The following is a 21,498-nucleotide window of genomic DNA, read 5'->3' as shown; positions in this document are numbered from 1 at the left end:
TGAAGTACTTAATGAGACAAAGTTAAGTGTTGCTTGTGGCTTGTCAGCTAGCTTTTTACTCCTTTGATTTTGGTAAACTTGAAAAAATTGCCCATATGGATGAATTTAATTTAGTGAGGAGTTTAGGCTGAAATTTGTTAACACAAAGTTATCCTGTTTCAGTGCAGATTAGTGAATGGTTGGAGTTTGTATTTTGTTTATGCACATACTAGTTGCGTTAAAAGCACTACTATATTTAAGCTGTGCCTTACAGATTATATTTTCAGTCCTGGTGTCCTGAAATAAGTTGCTACCAATGGCTTGTATGACGTAAAATTTAAAATATTTTTATCTTATGCACATTCTAGTGTTTGAAAACTGGAATACTGTATACAGGTGAAGATGCATGTGACCCTATTTTTTTTAGTCTTATGTAAGTAAGGTAGCAGAAAGAGTTGGTTGATGCTTGTTGAGTCTTTCCAAATTTCGATCCAGTGTGCCACAAGCACAAAAGTACCTTAAGTATAACCACTGACTGTAGACTGCCTGACAGATAAAGGAATTGGAACAAATAATGAGCTTTCTTGATGGCAAAAAGTTAAATGACATCTTAGGAGGTTCCACATTAGCCCTCATATTTTTCAGATGTTATTCTGTTGACCTCTGATTGGTAAAGAAGAAATCCACAAGGAGAACGTAGAATCCAAACATCTTGTATTTTTGGTTGCAATTGTCTTTAGCAGCAATCTGAAGAAAGCAATGGTGTGAAGTCACGGGAATTGCAGCTGTGTAATCTATATGGGATTAATAGCACTGTCTTTTGAGGGGGCTGCAGAAATTGGATGTACTGACAGCATGGTGGCAGCCAAAATTCCTTTTTCCTCATAGCTTTTGTTAGGAGCTTAGTACCCCGATTGTAGGGCTTGTTTTTCAATTGAATGAAGTCATCAGAAGGTGTAGTTGAAGCTGCTGACAGTTACAGCTTGAACATACTAAACCTTTACGTGATGAAAAATTGCATCCTATAAATTTCCAGTTACGTTATCCAAATCTGCTGGGTGATTTTATATTATATTTTTGTGGGTTTTTTTGTTTATTTGTTTATCCTGTGAGGCATCTAGGCATTTGAATAGCTGTTTATTTAAAAACACAATCTATTTTGTGCACTGAATGAGACCCTTAAATGTTGTTAAAACTTGTAACTTAATTCTTGTATTGCGATTCATATGTACAAGGAGGCAGAAATGATATTGCAAACAAAACCTTAATTTTTTTTTTGATTTATCACTTAATATCACAGCCCTGAGACTTATTGCATGACTTTCTTCAGTATTCTTACTGTTTAGACTTAGTAATGCTGTGGTTACATATTTTGCCTTAGGTTTTATATGTTCTTTTTGGTTGGATTTATTTCAGTTCAGAAACATTAACTCAGACAAATTAGACATCTGCCTGGGAGTTTCTGTTGGTTGAAATGATCAGTTATGTGTGTTACTCTTACCTAGTGCTTGACTTTGTATTAATTCTTGCAAATTAATGTTGGAACCATTAATATTGGGGGTTTTTAAAAACAAAAACATTTGACCCTTTATTCTTATTATGTATGTCAGAAATGCTGTTTGATACCTCCCAGTTCAACCTTAAAGTGAGAAGCTCATAGTACTAATGTATATAGAACCGGAATTGTCCCTCCGCCTAGCTGGGCAAGTATCGTTGCTTCACATTTCCCATTCACGTTGTTCTGAAATAGCTTCTGAATTGAGACAGAGGTTGCCAGTGATATCAAAAGAGTAGGGGATGTTTCTTCTTCATTAAGCAACTCCAAAGGGTTTGCTGACAGTGGAAAACAAACAGGCTAGATAATAAGTAGAAAAAAAATGGATGAAAGAGAAGTTTCACTGTTGACTTACTGGCTTTAATCCACAGTTTACCTCCATGCCGTCACAAGCTTCTGATCTATGCCTGTCCTTTTTTATCTTTTTGGTTTCTTCCCTATCTGGTGAAGTAACATTCTTTTGAAAAGTATTACATCTGTATTTTCATATCTGCAAACAAGTAGCTTTGCTTTAGGTAACCAAGAAATACTTTGGTGAAAAGTGCAACTTTTAGAGGACGGCTTCTGATGTTTATTGTTTGGATTTTAAAAATTGATTTTTATTTTTTTTAAATAAAGTATCAGCTTTCTGATAGTAACAAACCTTTGTAAGCCATGTTTTTCAACCTCTTGATCACTTCCATTGTTAAACATGCTCTTCCATTCTTTGTTTACGTTTTATTGCAGTAATACTTAACAGGTGATTTCTAGATGTCGCTCTGTGGAGTTCACCAAGGAAAGGCTGTTGAGAAGGGTTGCTAAAAATTAAAACAAACTTGAGTTAGATAAACTTCCCTCTCCCCCTGTAAAATTTGCATATATGTTGTTGCATGGGTAATGCTGAGAAGTCTTGGGACTGTCTAGCTGTACAAAAGTCAACAGGATTTAAGAGTCAAAGACGAAGGTGTACGAAGTATCTCTGGCTACAGAGTTTTTGCACTTTTTATTGACGTATTCTTTGCAAATACTAGCTTTAACTTGTGTGTCCTTAACAGCGACCTGCAGTGGATGAAGTTCTTCGAGAGGGTCACATCAGCCTGTCAGGTCTGCAGTTGCGTGCTCACGCAATGTTTTCAGCGGAAGGTCTGCCTCTTGGAAGCGATACTCTAGAATATGCATGGCTGATAGATGTACAGGCTGGAAGCCTGACAGCCAAAGTTACGGCACCGCAGGTACCATCTAGAAGCTATTCACTTTGAAGTATTACCTTTCTTCTTTCTTGTAAAACTGGCATAGCACGGATTTTGGAATGCATATGATCTCAGCTGAATTTGGATGCATCTGTGTCTTAAGTAACCTTAATTTTCTAGTTTGAAAATCTAACCATTTCTTTAAATGGATAGGAGATGCCAAATGAGCTGAATCTGATACTCAGATCTAGGTGTAATGGAGTGGCTAGTGTTATATGAGAATTTGAAGGAATGATGGTAACAGAGCATGAACAACTCAGTAATGAATACTGTTGTCACTACATGTAAACACTCGTATGTTACATCTGTGTATGTTGATGTACTTTAATACTGATTGGAAAGGCAACCACAGTATCTACATGCACTTTAAGTGGTTTAATTGCAGAGTAAATAATGATTCTCTGTAAATAGAACAGGTGTTTTGGGACACCTTCAGCCATAAACTAGGTAACGTGGCGAAGAGGAGCAAGGAAAATTTATTCAAAAGATTTAAATATGAGATGACTTAGTTAAGTTGTCTGTGACTTCCTCTGAGGTTACTTTTATTTTATGATGCTGACTTCTGGAGGTGCAGGTTCATTAGTCCTGCTGGTTAACTCTCTGGGAAGGACAAATGAGGTATCCACTTGTGGTTGCAGTCTGAAAGGCAATTTGATATCCCTTGGATGTAAGGTTCTTGGAGATACATAGGCATTTGCATGGAGGGATGCTGCCAGCAATAAGGATATCAAGTTGAGCATCTGGCAAGAATTTAGCTTGCAGATAAAGTTCTGGCTTTCCATAGAAAGCTATGCACAAAGTCACATTTTGAAGTAGGAGACAAATGAGATAATTTGTGGGAGTGCAGTATGGGCAAGCTTCAGCAGCAGAGTAGCTGGTAGCTCAGTCATGCTGCTCACTGCATAAATTCTGATGCTTGGTCCCGCTGGAATGTAGGTTGCTTTCGAAGTGCTGGATTTTCATAGTCCAGTCTTAGCACTAACTCCTTTTCGTTTTGCCATTTATGTTACTTCTACTTTTCCAGATAGAATAATGGCTCAAAGTATACAACAGGCACATTGGTTTGATTTATATTTGGTGTGGGCTGCCAGATCTTTAAAAAGGTTGCTTTGTCAGTGTATTCTGAGACATGAGAAAAGTCCATAAATTCTATTTAGTAGTTAGTGTTTGGTTTATTTGTTTATTTTTTAATTTTTTAAAGACACTTCTGCATTCTCTTATTCCTCTAAAAATTGGCATTATTTTCTAGGATTAAGCATGTATTTCATTAGGAGACTTCTGCAGCAAATAAAATGAGAATAAGTCATACAAGCAATTTCAGTAAATTGCAAGAATAGACTCCAGATACTTTTTCATGCTACATATACAGACTTTTGTGGTGGTGTTTCCCAAAGTGCTACCACTGATTTAAATAAGCTATAGTGCTTAATTAACTGCTCTATGCTTCAAAATTAAACCTAGTTGATTCAAAGGACTCTAAGGTTAGAGGACATTTCTAAACGCTTGATGCAACTTAAGGATTTTCTTCCCCCACAAAACTGTTCTTAATTTTATGCTTCATACAGGATTTTTATTTTATTGTATTTTGTCAACACTGCTATGGAGCAGAACTTGAATTTGCTGTTTCAGGGTCGTTGGCTTTTTTCCTCCCATAGTGTCATGTGTTGCAAGAATTTGTGAAGGGACAACACTAAAGGGAGGAGAAGAGATTTTATGCAGGACAGTCATAGCTATATTAAATTCCAGTTAAATTACTGCTGATTTTTAAGTGTCCTTTCCTTTGGCTAGCCAAAGAAAACCCATTTCCCTCTCATAATAGAGACAGGCAGTCATGAATCATTTCCTTTATGAATGAGCTAACTATATAAAAGATTTAAATGAACAATAAGCTAATTACTAGGTCCAACAAGATTCAGCAGTGTTCTGTTCAGCCAGTTTCCTCCTGTGCTTTCTAAATGTAACTATGTTACTTATATACAAGGAAGTCTGACATTTAAATTATGAATGGTAATAGAGTATTTTGAGGTATTTTTTGAGGTAAAATAAGGGGAGCTCTGTCTTTACAATGAAGTTCTGAATTCACTGTAATAGCAAAAGCTATTTCTTTATATTAAGAAATAATTTAGAAAATTATTTAACGTCACAGCTTATCCGTGAAAAACTAGAGACTTGCATGTTGTGGCACACACAAAAATAAAAATCAATCTTGAGTAATAGGAAATAGACCATGTGTAAGCAAGAATCTTATGGTGGGGTCTTTTTCTTGGTTTTACTCCTGCTCACCTCCCAAACTTTCAAATACCAAAAGTTTGTTTTGCGTACTGACTACTAGACCACGTGTTGTTATTTGCTTACAGCTTGCTTGTCTTCTGGAATGGGGGCAGACCTTTGTATTTCACGTGGTATGCCAGGAGTTTGAACTGGAAAGGCCAAAATCTGTAATAATATGCCAGCATGGAATTGATCGTCGGTTTTGTGACTCTAAGGTAACCTTTCATCTGTCTTAATTGCTCGCTATATTTGCACAGGTTCTTTGGAACAGTTTAGAAATCAGCCTTAAAGTTATCAAGACACGTGGAGTATGTAGTCAGATTGGATGTTCCCTTTCATAAATTATAGCTAATTATGTTTTAGAAAAAAAGTGATTTTCTCTAGATTTTCCTGTGGATATGCACAATGGTTTTGTGCTCTATGAATTACTTTTGAGAAACGGCATCCACAGAAGTCATTATCTCTACTGTGACAGTTAAGAGCCAAAGGGCATACTCCAGTGTCCCTTAAGAGACAAAGGTCATACTTCCCCTCTTGCTCCTGGCATGCTTCCATGGTACTTTTACATCCCATATCCTCTGTTGATGAAACAGTGCTTTGGTGGGAGACTTAAGCTGACAGCTGGTAGCTTCCATGCATCTTGGGTTTTTTAATCTTTTTTTTTTTTAAACATGGTACTCTTACTTAACCATCACGCCATTGTGGATTCTGCTTTTGGTGCTAGTCTCTTGGAATCCATGTGCACGGTCACTTGAAGACCGAAGGAGGCTTGCCGTATATTAAGTATTTCCTGCATTTCATCTCTTGACATCCTCCTTGTTTTGTTCCAGCTTTTGTGATGTTCTCTGTTGGGAAACTTGATTTGTCTTTTGCTGGTGGAAGCCAGGAGAGCCAGCTGGGACGCCTCATGTTTCTGGACAGAAGAATTAAACAGGCACTAGTGAAAATGAACCTCAGCACAGAAACACCCCATCTCATACTCATGTTGATAGTGTAGAATAAGTACCTTTTTGTTGCTCTAGTTTTAGGCCTCTGTTAAACAGAACATAAGTAAAAGGGTAAGCACAAATTAAACTAAAACTCCTAATGTACTTTTAAATCTTTTTTTCTTTTTTTTCCTTTTCCTTGTTCTTCAGATGAACTGTGTCCCTGGGCCATGCCCAACATCTGATGACTTAAAGTACACTATGACACGCTTAGCCATGGATGGAGCAGATCTGTATGTGGTAGAACATGGCTGTGCCACCAATATAAAGGTAAAAATATTTCTATTAATAGCAATTAGCTGTTTTGCCAATACAGTTCCTTGCATTTTTTGATACAATAGCTACCATTTTATCCTCTCATACAAGAGAATACTGGAATAATTTACTCAACGTAGCAAAATATAAATTAAGAGACAACTGAGTTATGGTAACAACAGAAAAGTGCTGTGCTGGTATAAGTGATTATAGTTGTGCTGTCCATTTGTTTTTAAAAGGTAGACTTAACATTTAAGGTTTTGGGGACACCTTCATATTATGAGCAAGGATCTAACTGAAGGAAAGCAGTAATTATTTTAGACATTTTTGAATGGCATGATATCCTGTCATTTGAATGGCTTGCTGCTTTGTGGCAGTAAAAAAAGAAATGTGTTTGAGTCGCCAGATTCTTTTGAGTCCAATATTAAAAAGCACCATCACAAATATTAACTGTGGCATAAATATGAATGGCAGTATTTTCAAAGGCAGCTTAATAACCTGAACCACTCTAGAAAATTATATCCTGAATGTGTTTCATTTGAATTTTAAAAAAAAAAAAAAAAAAAAAGAAAAAAAGGTTTCCAGTGCTCCTTTATAGTCTGTGACAGAGATGAGAGGTAATAATTTAGTATTAACCCTGTGGGTAGCTCTTCCATGGCTGGGTTCTTTTTCAGCTTTCCTTCTTTTCCCTGTGAAAAGTTTGAAAACTTGATCAAAAATTTCAGGTACTTCATGGTAACTTTTTGGAGAGGACTCGAGCTGTGCGGGATACTTGGTCCAGTGTCTTCAGATTATTTGAAGTTTGAAGACTAAGCATATGAGGCAGGGCTATGTCATTTTTTATTAGTGTACACCAGTGTCGGGGAGAATCGGTACTGTACGGGCAGGTGGGTTAGTTGTACAGTGACCAATTCCCACAGACAAGTGTAGGGGTAAAGCAAGAACTTCTGGTTCCTCTTTGGGGAGCGTTGGCTCCTGCCGGTACCGTGCTTTTCATAGGAGAGGGGCAGCCTCCCGTTTCATTCAACAAAACTACTGGAGTTATACCTGAACAAGAAATAGAGCTAAATAGAGTGATCATATAAGGGCTACTATAACACCATTCATATACGGATCTCAGTTAAGATTTAGGATCCGGAATTTCTTGAGTTTTGCATGATTCTCTCACTGAGGTATTTATTAATTGTAGAGTTATTACAGCTTTGTATTCAAAGTATGTAATTGATGTTCTAGTCTGAGGACATAGGATTGACACATATCAAATCATATATCGGATTTTGAAAGTTTCAGATTTCCTGGGTTTTAGATGATAGTGAAGAATTTAATAATGATTTAATTTTTTTAAAGGTTCATTACAACATCTGTCCAAACCTGAGCTTGCTTTTTTGATCCCTTTACAAAAGAAGACTCCTAAGTAGAGATTTTATTTTTGTTATTTAAAAAACTGTCTGAAACTAATTTCTAAGCTGGCCTTCTGTGTATGTGCACGTTCTTGCATATAAAACTAGTTCTCTGTCTTTTTTGGAGGGAATGGTTTACTGAGATCTTTCTGGAATGTAGTAGGTGGTGTGTTAACTGGTTTGAGGCTACCCTTTCTTTGTCTCACTCATGACTAATCGAAGTTCATGTTTTAAATCATGTTTTCAGATGGGTGCTATACGTATTGCAAACTGCAACCTCCACAACCAGTCTGTTGGAGAAGGTATAAGTGCTGCTATTCAAGACTTTCAACTGAGACAATATGTTGAGCAGGTGAACAATTGCAGAACTGGTCTTCAGCCCATATTAAGGAGGGCATATTGGCTGGAAGCTGGCTCTGTCAACTTGGGGCTCATCACTGCTGACATCGCTTTAGCTGCAGATCATCCTTCTAAACATGAAGTGCAGAGACATTTCTTAGAAACACATGATAATCGAACGAAGAGGTAAGAGATACAATCAAAGGAGATGCATTTAAATTGTTTGAGGGGGTGTAAATTAATTAATTCATCCAAAGATGGAACTTTGTTTCTTTCTTTTGGGTTTTTTTTTTTGCTTACAATGTCTTATAATTTTTTTAACGTATGTTGAATGCTTAGCTATGAGGTTGGTGGTTTTAATGCGCTTGGACTATACAAAATCATATGATTTTTGGTAAAACTCACTTTTCCCTCTGCTTTCCCTTATCACCCCAAATGATGATCAGGGAGGGGCAGGGAATCCTTTGTTCTCAGGCTGGACTGAAAAAAGGCCTTAAAGAGCCCTGAGCAAGCTGCTGAGCAGCTGTGAATAAGATGCCTGGTGTAACTGTGATTTGTGTGTCTCCCCAAAGAGCAATTGCCTCTGGCATAAGCAACATACACCAGTGTGGAGTGTGTTTGCAGTGCTTGGCTCTGCGCTGAGAGAAAGGGTTGCTACCATCAGTGTCTGTTGTGGCAGGGGGATGTCATCTGTGCCTGAAAACGGCTGCCTGAGCCACTGCATATATACATTTGTGATTTGCTCCTTTCTGGAGCTAATCCTTCATTTTATGTCTTACATCTGTGTTTCAGATACAAATCTTTCTTACTCATTTCACGCTGGGTGAAATGGAGCTCACATATGAGAGGGATATCTTTTAATCTTGTTTTCACAGAATTTAAATGTACTAAGGCTGATGTGGTCATGTTTTTGTTTTGTTTTCTGTTCTTCTGCCTTTGTATAGGTTGTGGTTTTTGTGGCCTGATGATAATTTGAGGAATAAGAGAAGCAAGAACAAGTGTGGCTGTCTTGGTGGTTGTCGATTCTTCGGTGGCACATTAACAGGACTAGATTTTTTCAAACTCGAGGAACTGACACCTTCAAGCAGCTCCGCTTTCTCAAGTACAAGTGCAGAATCTGATATGTTTTATGGGCAGTCTTTACTGCAGCCGGGAGAATGGATAATTACTAAGGAGATACCTAAAATTTTAGATGGTGAGAATGCATTGTACTGTCATTTTATTCTGTTTTGCCCAGAAGTATAATTTTGTAACTGCACGTTAGTATTTATAGTCTTTCCGATTCTGGTTAATAAGTAGTACTTGTTACACTCTTGTGCAAGAGGTCTTGTAGTGTCATGGGCCCTTCTGAGAGCAGACACTCACTTGATACTGGTGAGCAAGCTTTCATATGCTCAATTCTTATATTAACATGCAACTCCTTTCTGAGTAAAAAGTTGTTTGACTTGCATCTCTTCTACTTCTATAGAAAGCAGTCTACCAAGACAATTTGATGTTTTGCTGCTATGACTTTATTCATTTTTGTTAGTACAACATGCTAGTACGTGTATGCATTTCAAAACTAAGTTTTTTATTTGATAACGATTTTTATTTCAGCGGGCAGGGAAAAGACCACTGAAGTTGTGTTATCAGATGTCCAATTTGTCTTTTTTGTTTCTGATCCTAGGTAAAGCAAATGGTGTAAAACGAAAAGATTGGGATTGCAGATCTGTGGGTATAGAAATAGAAAGAAAAGCACAACATCTAAGCCTACAAGTGCCGTTGCGCTCTCATAGCTCCTCATCGTCTTCGGAGGAAACGAGTAGTTCTAGTGCTGCACTCCCCTTGCTTGCAGGCGAGAAGGACAGCCCATCATCAACTACAGAGGATCACTTGGGACAGAAGGAGTTCTTGTCGGGTACAAAAAGGGAAGATGGTCACGGAAGGTTAGTACTCTCTGTCCAGGTAGAAGTATAATTTAACTCTTGAACACATTATGATGGAAAAAATCCTTATATTGAGCAATTTATAAGGTGTTGGTTATTTTCTAATGATACTGCTGAAATGCATTTCATAGTTTGAATGCAAATTTGGATCCCTCATAGGGGATGATTACCTGATCTGGGTAGAAAATCCAGCACGTAAGACAACAGCACTTGCCATTAATGTTCATTTTTATATTCTCTATATGTAGACAAGCGGACTAACAAGTAGCAGAATTTAGTATGTAATCAGCATTATGAAAATAATTGCTATGCTAATAGAAAGTCACGGAATCACTGAAGCATTTGACAGCTCCTATAATGTAAAAAGAGAAGTAGTAATAATAAAATAAGCAAATGAATCTTTAATATTTATTTCCAGTGTTGCAGCTGAGGGTGCGGAGGGCAGCCCTGCATCCCCTGGCAACCAGGAAAGACTTGTTGGTCAGTCTCCTCTGCGGTCTCCACTGAAACGGCAAGCGTCTGTGTGCTCCACCCGCCTCGGGAGCACCAAGAGCCTCACAGCAGCCTTCTATGGAGACAAGCAGCCTGTTCCAGTTGGCGTGCAGTTCAGCAGCGATGTGTCTCGCAGTGATGAGAATGTCTTGGATTCCCCAAAGCAGAGGAGGAGCTTTGGTTCTTTTCCGTATACTCCATCTGCAGATTCAAACTCATTTCACCAGTATCGCTCAATGGATTCCAGTATGTCAATGGCTGATAGCGAAGCTTATTTTTCTGCAGCAGAAGAGTTTGAGCCAATAAGTAGTGATGAAGGTCCAGGAACCTATCCAGGGAGGAAGAAGAGAAAAAAGCAAGCTCAGAAAATTGAATATAGTAGAGGGTCTATTTATCACAGTGTGGAAGGACCCTTAACAAGCACAATCCATGGAGAAATTAGTCAAGATGTTAAAACGCTGCCAATTAAGACTCATCCTTCACAGGCTTCATTTGTTTCGGCTCTGGGAGGAGATGATGAGCATGTTGAGAACATATACGTCATGGAATCTGAGAAGACTGTGGAAAGTGAGCAAATAACTTCCCAGCAGCCTGTAATGGCATGTTACCAAAATTATCTTACACAGTTCCAGGTGATCAACTGGTCAGTAAAGCATCCAACTAACAAAAGAACTTCAAAGTCCTCATTACATCGCCCTTTAGACCTTGACACGCCAACGAGTGAAGAAAGTTCATCATCTTTTGAGCAACTTTCTGTCCCAACTTTTAAGGTATGGAGGATGGAGGAAGAAGGAGTAGAGAAAGGAGTAAGAATTCAAAACAGGTTAAAATGGCTTAGTATACCTGTTATGTAAATAAAGCTATGAGAAACTTTAAACTTCTTTGCTTTTAGTTAAGGAACAACTTGGATTTCTGACTTCAGATTGTGGGCTGTGTGACTGGGAGGTTGTGGAAAAAAAAAAGATGGAGTTAGAATTCTGTGGATAAGGTGTGTGTTCTGAATTGTCATTATTGCACTTAAAAGTGCTGCTTGTTGAATGATATGCAGCTGAAAGATAGTTGCGTGAGTTGTGTTTAAAATACATGCTTCACGGAACTTCAGTAGCAGTACATTTAATACCGATAAACTATAATCTAGGCTGTAAATGCTTTACTTCAGAGTAAAGTTGAAACTCAGATCTAGCAAATGATTTTTGAAAATGGGCTTTTTTTTTTTCTTCGTGATGTATGAGCATACATGCTTAAGGAAGGAGCTGAAATGAAATATATGAAAAATAATGTAAATGACTTAATGGAAAAATAGGTGTCTAAGGTCTGGAATTTAATTTGTTGTCATTTTGCAGCAAAAGCTTTGTGTTTGTGCAAGCCTTTTGTAGATCAGTATTTGGAGTCTTTTTTTTTTAAACGATTAGTCACTATCTAATATCTCAAGTCATTTAAAAAAATAAACCTAAGAGTTTTTGTATACTATATTGGAGATTCTGCATATGAGGAGTTCTTTTAAGAAAAGATTCCTAAGTTGAAGATTCCTTGGTATTTTTTTTTTCATATATAGAAGGTATGTAATAAGTTTCTTTCCACTTTTGTCTTAGATTGTTAAACAGGGTCTCACAGCTAATTCGTTACTGGACAGAGGCATGCAGCTTACAGGATCAACATCTAAGTAAGTCGAATACTGCATAATATTATTAGCATATTTTTTAAGAGTAGGATTTTCCTGATACTCTTGTTAAATATTTTGGCTCTTGCTAGCCTTTCCAAAATTTGATTCGTAGCAGTAGTTTTCAGTACAGATCTATTTTAGAACAGAGTATTCCATTATAAAATGTTTGGGTTTGGTCAAAAAGAGCGTACACCATGAAAGCATTAAATGATTTCACTCATAAGTTTTCAAGTTTATGAATTGCAACTTAATTTAAATTAATTTGGGAGGTGCTTATGGCAAATGTCCATTGCATTGCCAAAAGCTGAACTTGAATCTAGGGAAGGGCCTTGCCCTGGGATTATATCTATGTGTTGTCTAAGTGATGCAGTAGAAGAAACCTGTCATTATATGCATCTTATGAAGAATTAAAATGATACCAGGACATTTCTGTATTTCTTTTACAAACCTAGATTATTAATATGCATTTGACTTGTTTAGTACACCTTATACTCCTTTGGAAAAGAAGTCTGCAGAAAATACAGATGATGAAACCATAACAGAAGAATGGACATTGGATCACCCTGTCTTCCAGACACGGACAACGGCAATAGTAGAAGTAAAAGGAACTGTAGATGTTGTTCTGACTCCTCTTGTAGCAGAGGCACTGGATAGGTAATTAAGTTTACATTTGTTACTGCAGTGTTAATTGGTTATGCTAAAAATTGTCTGAAATCAAAGCTGTTTTGTTCAGGTAAAAGGATTGAATAACATGACTGATGGAACAGCAGGGCATGTGTACCCAGGGAATGCAATTCCGCATTTCCTGTGAAGAAGCTAGAAGAACATTATGCTGACCTGGGAAGTGCCCTTTATGTCTGACAGTGCTTAATTTTTCTCTCTGTAGCGTTAATTAAACATCATTGATGGTGTGTCATGTGAAACTGGAAGTTTAAATGGTCTGTTTGTGGGCTTGTTTCCTCTCACAGGTATATAGAAGCAATGGTGCATTGTGCTAGCTCTCGACACCCAGCAGCAATTGTTGATGATCTGCACTGCAAAGTTCTTCGAGATGCTGTACAGAACAGCAAAACAAGCTTCTCAGAAAATGTAAGAAAGGGAACAAGAGAAATGTACAAAGAGTTCAAAGAATATTGTTTCCTATATTTACACGGAAAAAATTTTAATTAAGTTCAGTATTTTGAGATATAGTAGCTAAATGCTATATTAATTTGGAATACATATTTATTTTTATGCTGTGCTTAATGTACGTGCATTTTTATAATCAACTATTCTATACTGTCAGTGACCAGAAATAGCTCTTACAGGATTGAAGTGAAGGTTTTCTGTTTTGGACAGTCTAGTCAGTAGCTACAGTAATTTGCATGAGATCATACATTCTATTCTTAGAAATTACTATAACTGATATTTTTGTGTGTTATATTCAGATCAGCAATATATCATTATTTTAGAGTGGTTAGGGTCTCTGTGAGGTAGAAGAAAGTTCAAACTAAGCTGTGAGAGTGTGTGTGTTTTCTTTGCAGTTTATCTGATACCTTGAAAAATTAATTTAGCTTGAAAAGAATTGTACGGTAGTTCTACAGAATTAGGAGGTTTTTTCTGTCCAAGTTAGTGACCATATATATATTATATAATTTCTTAGACTTTGCAATGTAACGGACACTAGTTATTTACTTCATAATAAGTTGTTCTGTATAGCTTCTATAGCTTATATATGTAGAACTCAGGTATTGCTACCCTTAGGGATCTAAACCTACCATGTTTGTAAGTGCTGCAGTCCTTGTTCTAGAAATCATGGTATTGGGCTTTAAATGAAGTCAGAATCTCCTGCTGCTTCAGAGTTAATAAACTATCCTGTTATTCTTCAGCTTAGCAGCTCTGAGTGAAAATATTCAGTAAGAATAAATTATTTTTTCCCCCTCCAAGTTATCTTCGAAGCAGGATATTAGAGGAACAAAAATAGACGCTACCACTACAGGAACAACAAATCAGGGACCAGCACAGACCAATCTCTCACTTAAGCAAGATAATGTGACAATTAAAGGTCTTCAGGCCAACGTTACTGTACCAAAGGTAACAACTTTTGTTTCCCTATTAGTAGACCTGTGCCTCACAAATTGCCCTTATTTTACACCCCTATTAGTTCCCCAAAAGCTTGAGTGAAGCTGTGTATTTGTGCTAGATAACCAATGTTTTGAACAGAATAGACTGTTTTGGAGCTGCTCAATTTTATTATAGTGTGTGTGCAAGTTCAGTAACAATCGCTACAGGCATAACTGACTGCCATGTCTTTAAATTATGCTTTTACATCTTCTAGGTGTGGTGGTTTTATTTGTTATTTTTTCATTTTACTGAGCAGTTTAAGACAAGATTGTAGTGATGTATACTTAATGTAACATGTTTTTCTAAATTTCTTTACTCTCTGGGGGAATTTTGTATGTAGGTGAACCTGTGTTTACTACAAGCATCTGTTGATGAATCCCCAGGGGTTTCTTCTGGCAAAACCGTGACTCATGTTTCATTAGTAGCTTTGTGTTTTGATAGAATTGCCACGCAAGTTCGTATGAATAGGTAAGAATAATACATATCACTGTTTGTAGCTTGCTCTTGTTAAGTTAGTCAAAAGAATTACAGTGATGCCAATTTTTTTCAGTTTTGAAGAGTACTTGAAAAAGTTGTCATGACTGAGATAAGCAATGAAGCGCATCTTCTGTGTTTTATAAATTAACATGTAAAATCTATTTAGAATTGCAGCTTCTTTAAGAAGTGGAGGAACACTTCTGAAATAATTTTGGAACTTCAGTTTTAACTCTTTCTTTTCTTATATGTCATGCAGGATAAAATTAAATTTTCCAGTATTTTTCTATCAAAGAGTGTATTTCTTTTATCTTACAAAGAATTCTTTTTAACACTGCTATGCCAATGTCACTTAAAATTTTAAACAAAAAAACCCGAGTGAAATACGTCTATCTGAGATTTGCTTAATTGTTTTTTCTCCCTTATATTCAAAGAGGTATAGTTGAGGAGACTTCAAACAATGCAGAAACTGGGAGGAATTCTGTCACATTTGATCGTTACATCCAAACCAGTAAAATGCAGCCTCAGTCTTCTGGCTCCCTGAGATCCAATGCTGGAGCAGAAAAAGGAAAAGAAATTGCTGCTAAACTGAACATCCATCGTGTTCATGGACAACTCAGAGGCCTTGATACGACAGGTAAGTCTTTTTTTAAATTCTGGAAGTGTCACTTTTCATAGAAACAAGTGGTTATAATTGGCCTTGATCTTGTACTTTGGTTGTGGGTTTTTTTTATCAACACAGATAAAAAGACACTTCAACCTGGAGATTCTGCAGATACCTAAGAAGAAGTTTAGGATAGTTACTCTGAATTATATTCTGTTATTCTACTAAAGTGCTAGATTTAAGCGTAGGCAGTGTGAAAACTGTCAAGGCTATCTTCTGAGCAGTTGGTGTGGCAGATGGGTTGCATTGTAAATATTGACATGCACTGGTAAAATTCCAGGCCTGGGCTCCCTTCTTCCCAACTGATCTCTTTTCAGCTACCATTTATTTCTTACCTGATGTGGGGAATGAATTATGCTTATTTGCTTTCTTGCTACTTTCTAACAATTTCAAGATAGGTGTAATGTGCCTCTTTTACTGGCAATTTCAGCGTGACAAGCTGTAGATTTTTAACTGTATTGACTGTAAAACTGAAAATGAGATCTCCCCGATTGATTTCCTTCTTGTTTGTGTTAAGAAGATTCCTTCAAGAGGTTATGAATTAAATTCAGCTGCTGTAACTCCTGATCCTGGAAAAGCTAACCTGGAAAAGATGACCAAAAGTTGAGGCAGTTTTTGTTAAAACTGATTGAGTTTTGATGCAGTCTACAACAGTTAGTGCTGTGTTTTACTCTGTCCCATAAAGAGTAGGAATCTTTAGGACATGAGGAAGTGCTCTGTGAAACAAGTATGATTAAAAACCACACAATAAACAAAGAAACAAAAAATCCCCAAAGCCCACTGCTGTGCAAAGATGAGTGAGCAAAGAAAATTGGAGGAAAACAAAAGCAGAAGAGGCCATTAAAATGGTTAACTCCATTTTTACTTAGATATGGGTAAAATAGTGTCCTGTGTTAGGTATGCTGCAGACATTCAAGAAGGCCAAGTAATTTTTGAATTCTAATGAAGAAAACTCCATCTTCTATTTAAAAGGCTTGAGAAATGTCTCTCTAGGGATCTTAGCATTTCATGTATACTTCAAAAGTGATTGCGATTACAAGTTGGGGGCAGGGAGTGAGGTTTGGAAGGGATATACATTGACTCAATGTAGTTCTTTTCCCCAGATATTTGACATTTAGCTCTGTATGTGAGATAATAGGCAGTGGGTACAAAATTATTTAAAATGTTCCTTCAGAAATGTCACTAGAAGAAAGGATTTATATTTAACCTACATCCTAACATCAAAGAAGTCAAGGTGACGTAGTACCCTCCTGGATCTTAGCAAAGATCATAAAGAATTAAATACTCCTTGAGTCTGTATTTTCTTAGGAATCAGTGAGTCTTAATGCTTTACATCCTCCCAACACAGACATAGACATGCTTCCAACCAAGAAGCAGGCTTTGAATTAGAATTAGAACTTTATTTCTAAATATCCTTCAAGTATGCTGTAGTTAATACTAAATGCATTTCCACTAAGATGTATTATCCAAGAGCACTGTCAGTATCACTGTCATTTGTTGCTCTTAAACCTTAGGTATTCATTAGGAATGTTTTTTTTGGTAAAGTAATAGCAGGCCAGTTGCCATTTTCAGATAAAAATCTGAAGAGCTTGTTTGTACACGTGTCTTTGGAACCATGACTCTACAAAAAGATGGAGGTGGCAGACGTTAGGATTGGGAATGTCTCAAAGCTTTTACTTTGTGTTGCTTGGTCAATGCTTTTCCAAACTTAAAAATTACCCTGCCCATATTAACATACCAGGAGGGAGGTTTTTAGACTTTATAAATTACGTGTCTTTTTTTCTTGCTCATACTTCTATTTTATTTTTTTATTTTTTTCTCCACCCTGCCCCTGTTTGTGTAACGTTAAAGGGGCAGCACTCCCAAAACACTGTTAACTTCAGACAGGTATTTGAAGATGTAAAGTTTTTTTCATTTTGTAATGAAGTGGTAAATATGTTTGTTTTCACAGATATTGGAACTTGTGCAATAACAGCTATTCCTTTTGGGAAATCAAAAGTTCTTTTTACTTTGGAAGAGTTGGATGAGTTTGCTTTTGTGGATGAAACAGATCAACAAGCTGTTCCAGATGTAGCTCGAATTGGTCCTAGTCAAGAGAAGTGGGGTTGGATAATGTTTGAGTGTGGAATTGAAAATTTAACTATAAAAGGTAAGGCTTATGTAGGCTTTATATTGTTTTGCTTTATGAAACTGCTAACAATTCTGTTAGGTCTTCCGGTCTAGCAATTATGTGACTAGAAATTTCTGACTATAGGTGATACTAAATAGTACACATCTATCATAAATAAATTATATCTCATAGATTGTACAGTAAAGGACCTTTAGTAATCAATACCATTTACAACAGTACATAAAATAATTCTATATAAAGCAGTTTCAGCAGTTTCTGAACTTCAAATGAAGGTAGAAAGTGAGGCTTTTACTGATCAGTTAAATGACCTTGCAATCGTACCCACAGTACGTGTCTGTTTTGCTTTGGGAAAGCTAGCTTGAAAAAGAAAGAAAACCCCAGTGTATATGTATTTTCTGTCATCTAAGTTATTCTTTTCAGGGAATAGTGTTTAAAAACAATCTTCATGTGTGTATTCTTTGTCTACTTGGAACAAACTGTCAGAAGCTCTATAACTGGCTGTTGAATTGTTCTATTTGTAGTGATAAATTGGTGTGTAAAATGGTAATGCACCTTGTTTAATCAAAATCATATGTGTTTCTCCTCTTAAGTGCATATCTTTTCAATGGGACATAACTTATAGAAGTTTGTGCATGGCAAGCATTTACAGTCTTGGTGTGTGTGTGCTTTTATAGGAGGAAGACAATCTGGAGCAGTGTTGTATAATACGTTTGGAGTCATGGGTAAATCAAGAGATACAGAAAGAGGTGGATTGCTTGCATCAAATAGGTGGTTTTGTTTGGAAGTGAGTAACATTCATAATAAGAATGTTTAACAGATGATGTCTTGTGCCAACTGAATTCATACTGTCTGCTTGCACACTAAACTTCCAGCTTTCTGCAAGGTCTCTTGGTATTGTCTTGGAAGAGTTGGTGGACAGCATTAGTTTTATTTTTCTTTACCTAAATGTGTGCGAAACTATTTCTTATCAACGGTGCACGGTATGGTATATTAGTGCCTTTCAGTGTAATCATTTTGGAAAACAATTTCACTTTGGACTTTTCTTTCCATTTTTAAGGATGAAGGGGTTGAATCTGATGATCTGAAAAAAGATATACCCTTGATGCCTCCTCCCCCTGACTCTTGCAGCATGAAGCTAACGATCAAAGAAATTTGGTTTAGTTTTGCAGCCCCTACCAATGTGCGCTCTCCAGCCCATATATTTTCAAGGTATAATTTTACCTGATTTAAAAGAAAGAAAATAACATATCTGCTGTGCTGAATTGCAGTTGTATTTGGTAGATTCTGAATGTAATCTCAATAATTTTTGAAGCTTCTCTGCAAATGAAAATTCTGGACTTTACATATATCATGCTAACTCCTGCTTCAATTTTTTTATTGTTATTATTTATATGGAAGTGTTGCTAGAAAACTTTTAGTTAATTTGATTAAAAGAAGAGAAGAAAGATAAAACCCAACAACCAACAAAAGACATCTAGAGAGACTGAAAGTTATGAAGGAGAAAGGCAGGGAAGGGTGTCTGTTTTTGAGTAGGAGAGATGCTAGAAAAGAGAACCGCTCAGTGCTTTTTGGTGTTCAGCCTGATGCTTAACCCATGATATTACTGCCATTGCACTATAAGTTCAAGATAAATCTTTCGAAGACAGTTTTTCATATTGTGTTTGTAGAACAAGCCAAATCTGTTTTGTCTGTCAGTAGCTTAAGCTCAGTATATATATGCTATAAACAAGAAAATACACTTTGTGGTTTTCCTAATATTCTTGCCTCAGCCCTTTAGCGTGTATTGTGTAATAGTTAATATGGGATTCAGTCAGTGATGAGAATTGCAAACTGTAGGATTTCAGTAGGGGATACAAGTGGTAAAAGGAGGAATAGGCATAGCAGGGGATACAAGTGATAAAAGGAGGAATAGGCATAGCAGGAGTGGGATGGAATCATGAGTGTGTGAGCACGTAAAAAAAACAACTGCCTTAGGTGGTACTTTTAGCCAATTTTCATTTTCTGGGCAATAAGTCTGGGTTTGTTATTTTGTACCACTGCTCTGTCATATTCCACCTGTTTGAGTGTCATTCATAATACCATTAGAAAATCTTGGTAATTGCTGCTGTGGAACATGAATCCCTAATTCTTTTTATTTTTCTCAATAGGCAGCTGAACCTCCTGAGTACTGCAACGCCCGCAGTTGGTGCTTGGCTTGTTCCCATTGATCAAGTGAAATCGTCATTAAATAAACTAGAAACTGAAGGAACCCTGCGAATCTGTGCTGTTATGGGTTGCATTATGACAGAAGCTTTAGAGGTAAATGACCTTTATAAAATCAATAGGCGTATCAGAACAGAGCAGTGTAATATATATTTGTTTGGGATTTGAGATATTTTCCACTGACAAACTTACAACACCTCTTATGAGCCTTTATTTCCAGAATGGTCACAAGAACTCACTGTGTGTGCTTTTTGAACAGAATCTAAATTTTAGTGGAAAAAAAATTCAGCTGTTACTAGTGAAGAAGTCTTATGCTTCTTATGGGAGTGCATCTCTAGGTAAAATAACTCAAGATTCGCAGAGCTTTTACGACAAATCGGGTGTTGCTGTGATTTGCTAAGGAGCTTGCCTGGTGCGTAGGCAGCTTTCTGCTGTTTGTTTACTTAGCACCGTCTAGTGGGAAGGATTGAGGTGACACCCATTGCCGAGATCCTGCCTTGCACTGCGAGATTGGCAAGCTTAGTGTCGCGCAAGTTTTCTGCTGTACTCAAAAATCGTCCTTTGCAGCAGTCTCATATTGCTACCTCCCTTCCTATTTATTTTCTTACCATTTTTCTAGTGTTAAACCAAATTAGAAAAGTGCCTGTTTTTTCTTTAACAAGGCATAAAGAGCTGCTTTAAAAATCTCAGCTAGCTGTGCATGTATGTCTATTAGTCCAGAGGCAACTTCACAAAGTCTGCAATTTGAACCCAGCCTTCTGTTTTATTACATCATATAAATTAACAAGCATCAAGTACGATTTTTCACATACCACTATTTAAAAGAAGGTAGGTATCCATGTGGCAGATCTTAGTTGCAGGAGTTCAAAATGGGGTTAGAAGTCTGTGACATCATAGGTGAAATCTCACAGTTCACACGTGTGTTTTGTTTGCAAGTACGTTCATGTGTGAAAAATTGTTATGTTTTCATCTAGAATAAAAGTGTGCACTTTCCTCTGAGAAGCAAGTACAACAGGCTTACCAAAGTGGCTCGTTTCTTGCAAGAAAATCCTTCTTGTTTACTGTGTAATATATTGCACCATTACCTTCATCAAGCAAATTACTCCATTATTGAGGATGCCACCATGGTGAGTTACCCTGTAAAAATGGAAATAACTCAGTCTGTTAGTTTCAAATGTACTGATTCTAATGTCTTAAATTAGGTAACACTTTAAGGGAAGTTAACAAACAAGAAAATACAACCCAAACTCGTATATATCCTTAAACTGAGAAGTAGATATGGCTTCTCTCATTTAATTTTCTTTCAGATCTGCTGTTTTTGTTGTGGCCTGTGCATATGTGTAATTTTTATCTACCTATTTTATTAGTAAATACATGAGAAATCATAAATCAAAAAAGCATGTCTTCAAAATGTCAATGGCCTTTTTATCAGATTTCATTATTCTTCAAGATAACAGCAAAGTAGTAAACTGAATCTGTAGTTTTAAAATTGAATAAATCTCAATTATTAAGGCAAGTGCATGCACTGATTAGCTTCCTTCAAATTCCCTCCTTCAGAACTAGTTTTCATGTCTCAGAAATATTTGGATAATGCAGACAGTTTAAGAAAAGAGCTAGAATTGTAGAAACTTCAGGGCTTAAGAATCTAATCTTTTTCATGGTGGCTTTAGAATTTAAATGTCTGGATTGTAGTGGTAAATAATTGTTTGAACAAACATATTAGGCATAAGGAGGAGTGTTTGTTCTTGATTTTGTGTCATTTTCATAATCCAATTCCACAGCTGTCAGATTTAAACACTATGTTTTTCAGTGTAGTCAGCTGAGAGCCCA

General features: G+C 36.7%; 1 protein-coding gene across 1 annotated transcript in view; it reads left to right on the top strand.

The window, feature by feature from the left end:
* The window catches only part of KIAA1109 (KIAA1109 ortholog), a 114,886-nt gene that overhangs the window by 35,967 nt on the left and 57,421 nt on the right, over nt 1–21,498 (top strand). The window contains 18 exon segments of the mRNA XM_035897603.1: nt 2,569–2,745; nt 5,121–5,249; nt 6,171–6,290; nt 7,923–8,200; nt 8,959–9,209; nt 9,681–9,939; nt 10,358–11,201; nt 12,024–12,094; nt 12,575–12,748; nt 13,063–13,183; nt 14,021–14,167; nt 14,538–14,665; nt 15,106–15,308; nt 17,287–17,484; nt 18,141–18,349; nt 18,524–18,675; nt 19,614–19,764; nt 20,643–20,795. Of these exon segments, the coding sequence (XP_035753496.1) occupies nt 2,569–2,745; nt 5,121–5,249; nt 6,171–6,290; nt 7,923–8,200; nt 8,959–9,209; nt 9,681–9,939; nt 10,358–11,201; nt 12,024–12,094; nt 12,575–12,748; nt 13,063–13,183; nt 14,021–14,167; nt 14,538–14,665; nt 15,106–15,308; nt 17,287–17,484; nt 18,141–18,349; nt 18,524–18,675; nt 19,614–19,764; nt 20,643–20,795 (3,765 nt within the window).

The sequence above is a fragment of the Egretta garzetta genome, unplaced genomic scaffold (assembly GCF_000687185.1).
Source record: "Egretta garzetta isolate BGI_Z169 unplaced genomic scaffold, ASM68718v1 scaffold467, whole genome shotgun sequence".
Classification (NCBI taxonomy): domain Eukaryota; kingdom Metazoa; phylum Chordata; class Aves; order Pelecaniformes; family Ardeidae; genus Egretta; species Egretta garzetta.
The sequence above is the reverse complement of the archived record's forward strand: the minus strand, read 5'-3'. Positions and strand labels throughout refer to the sequence as shown.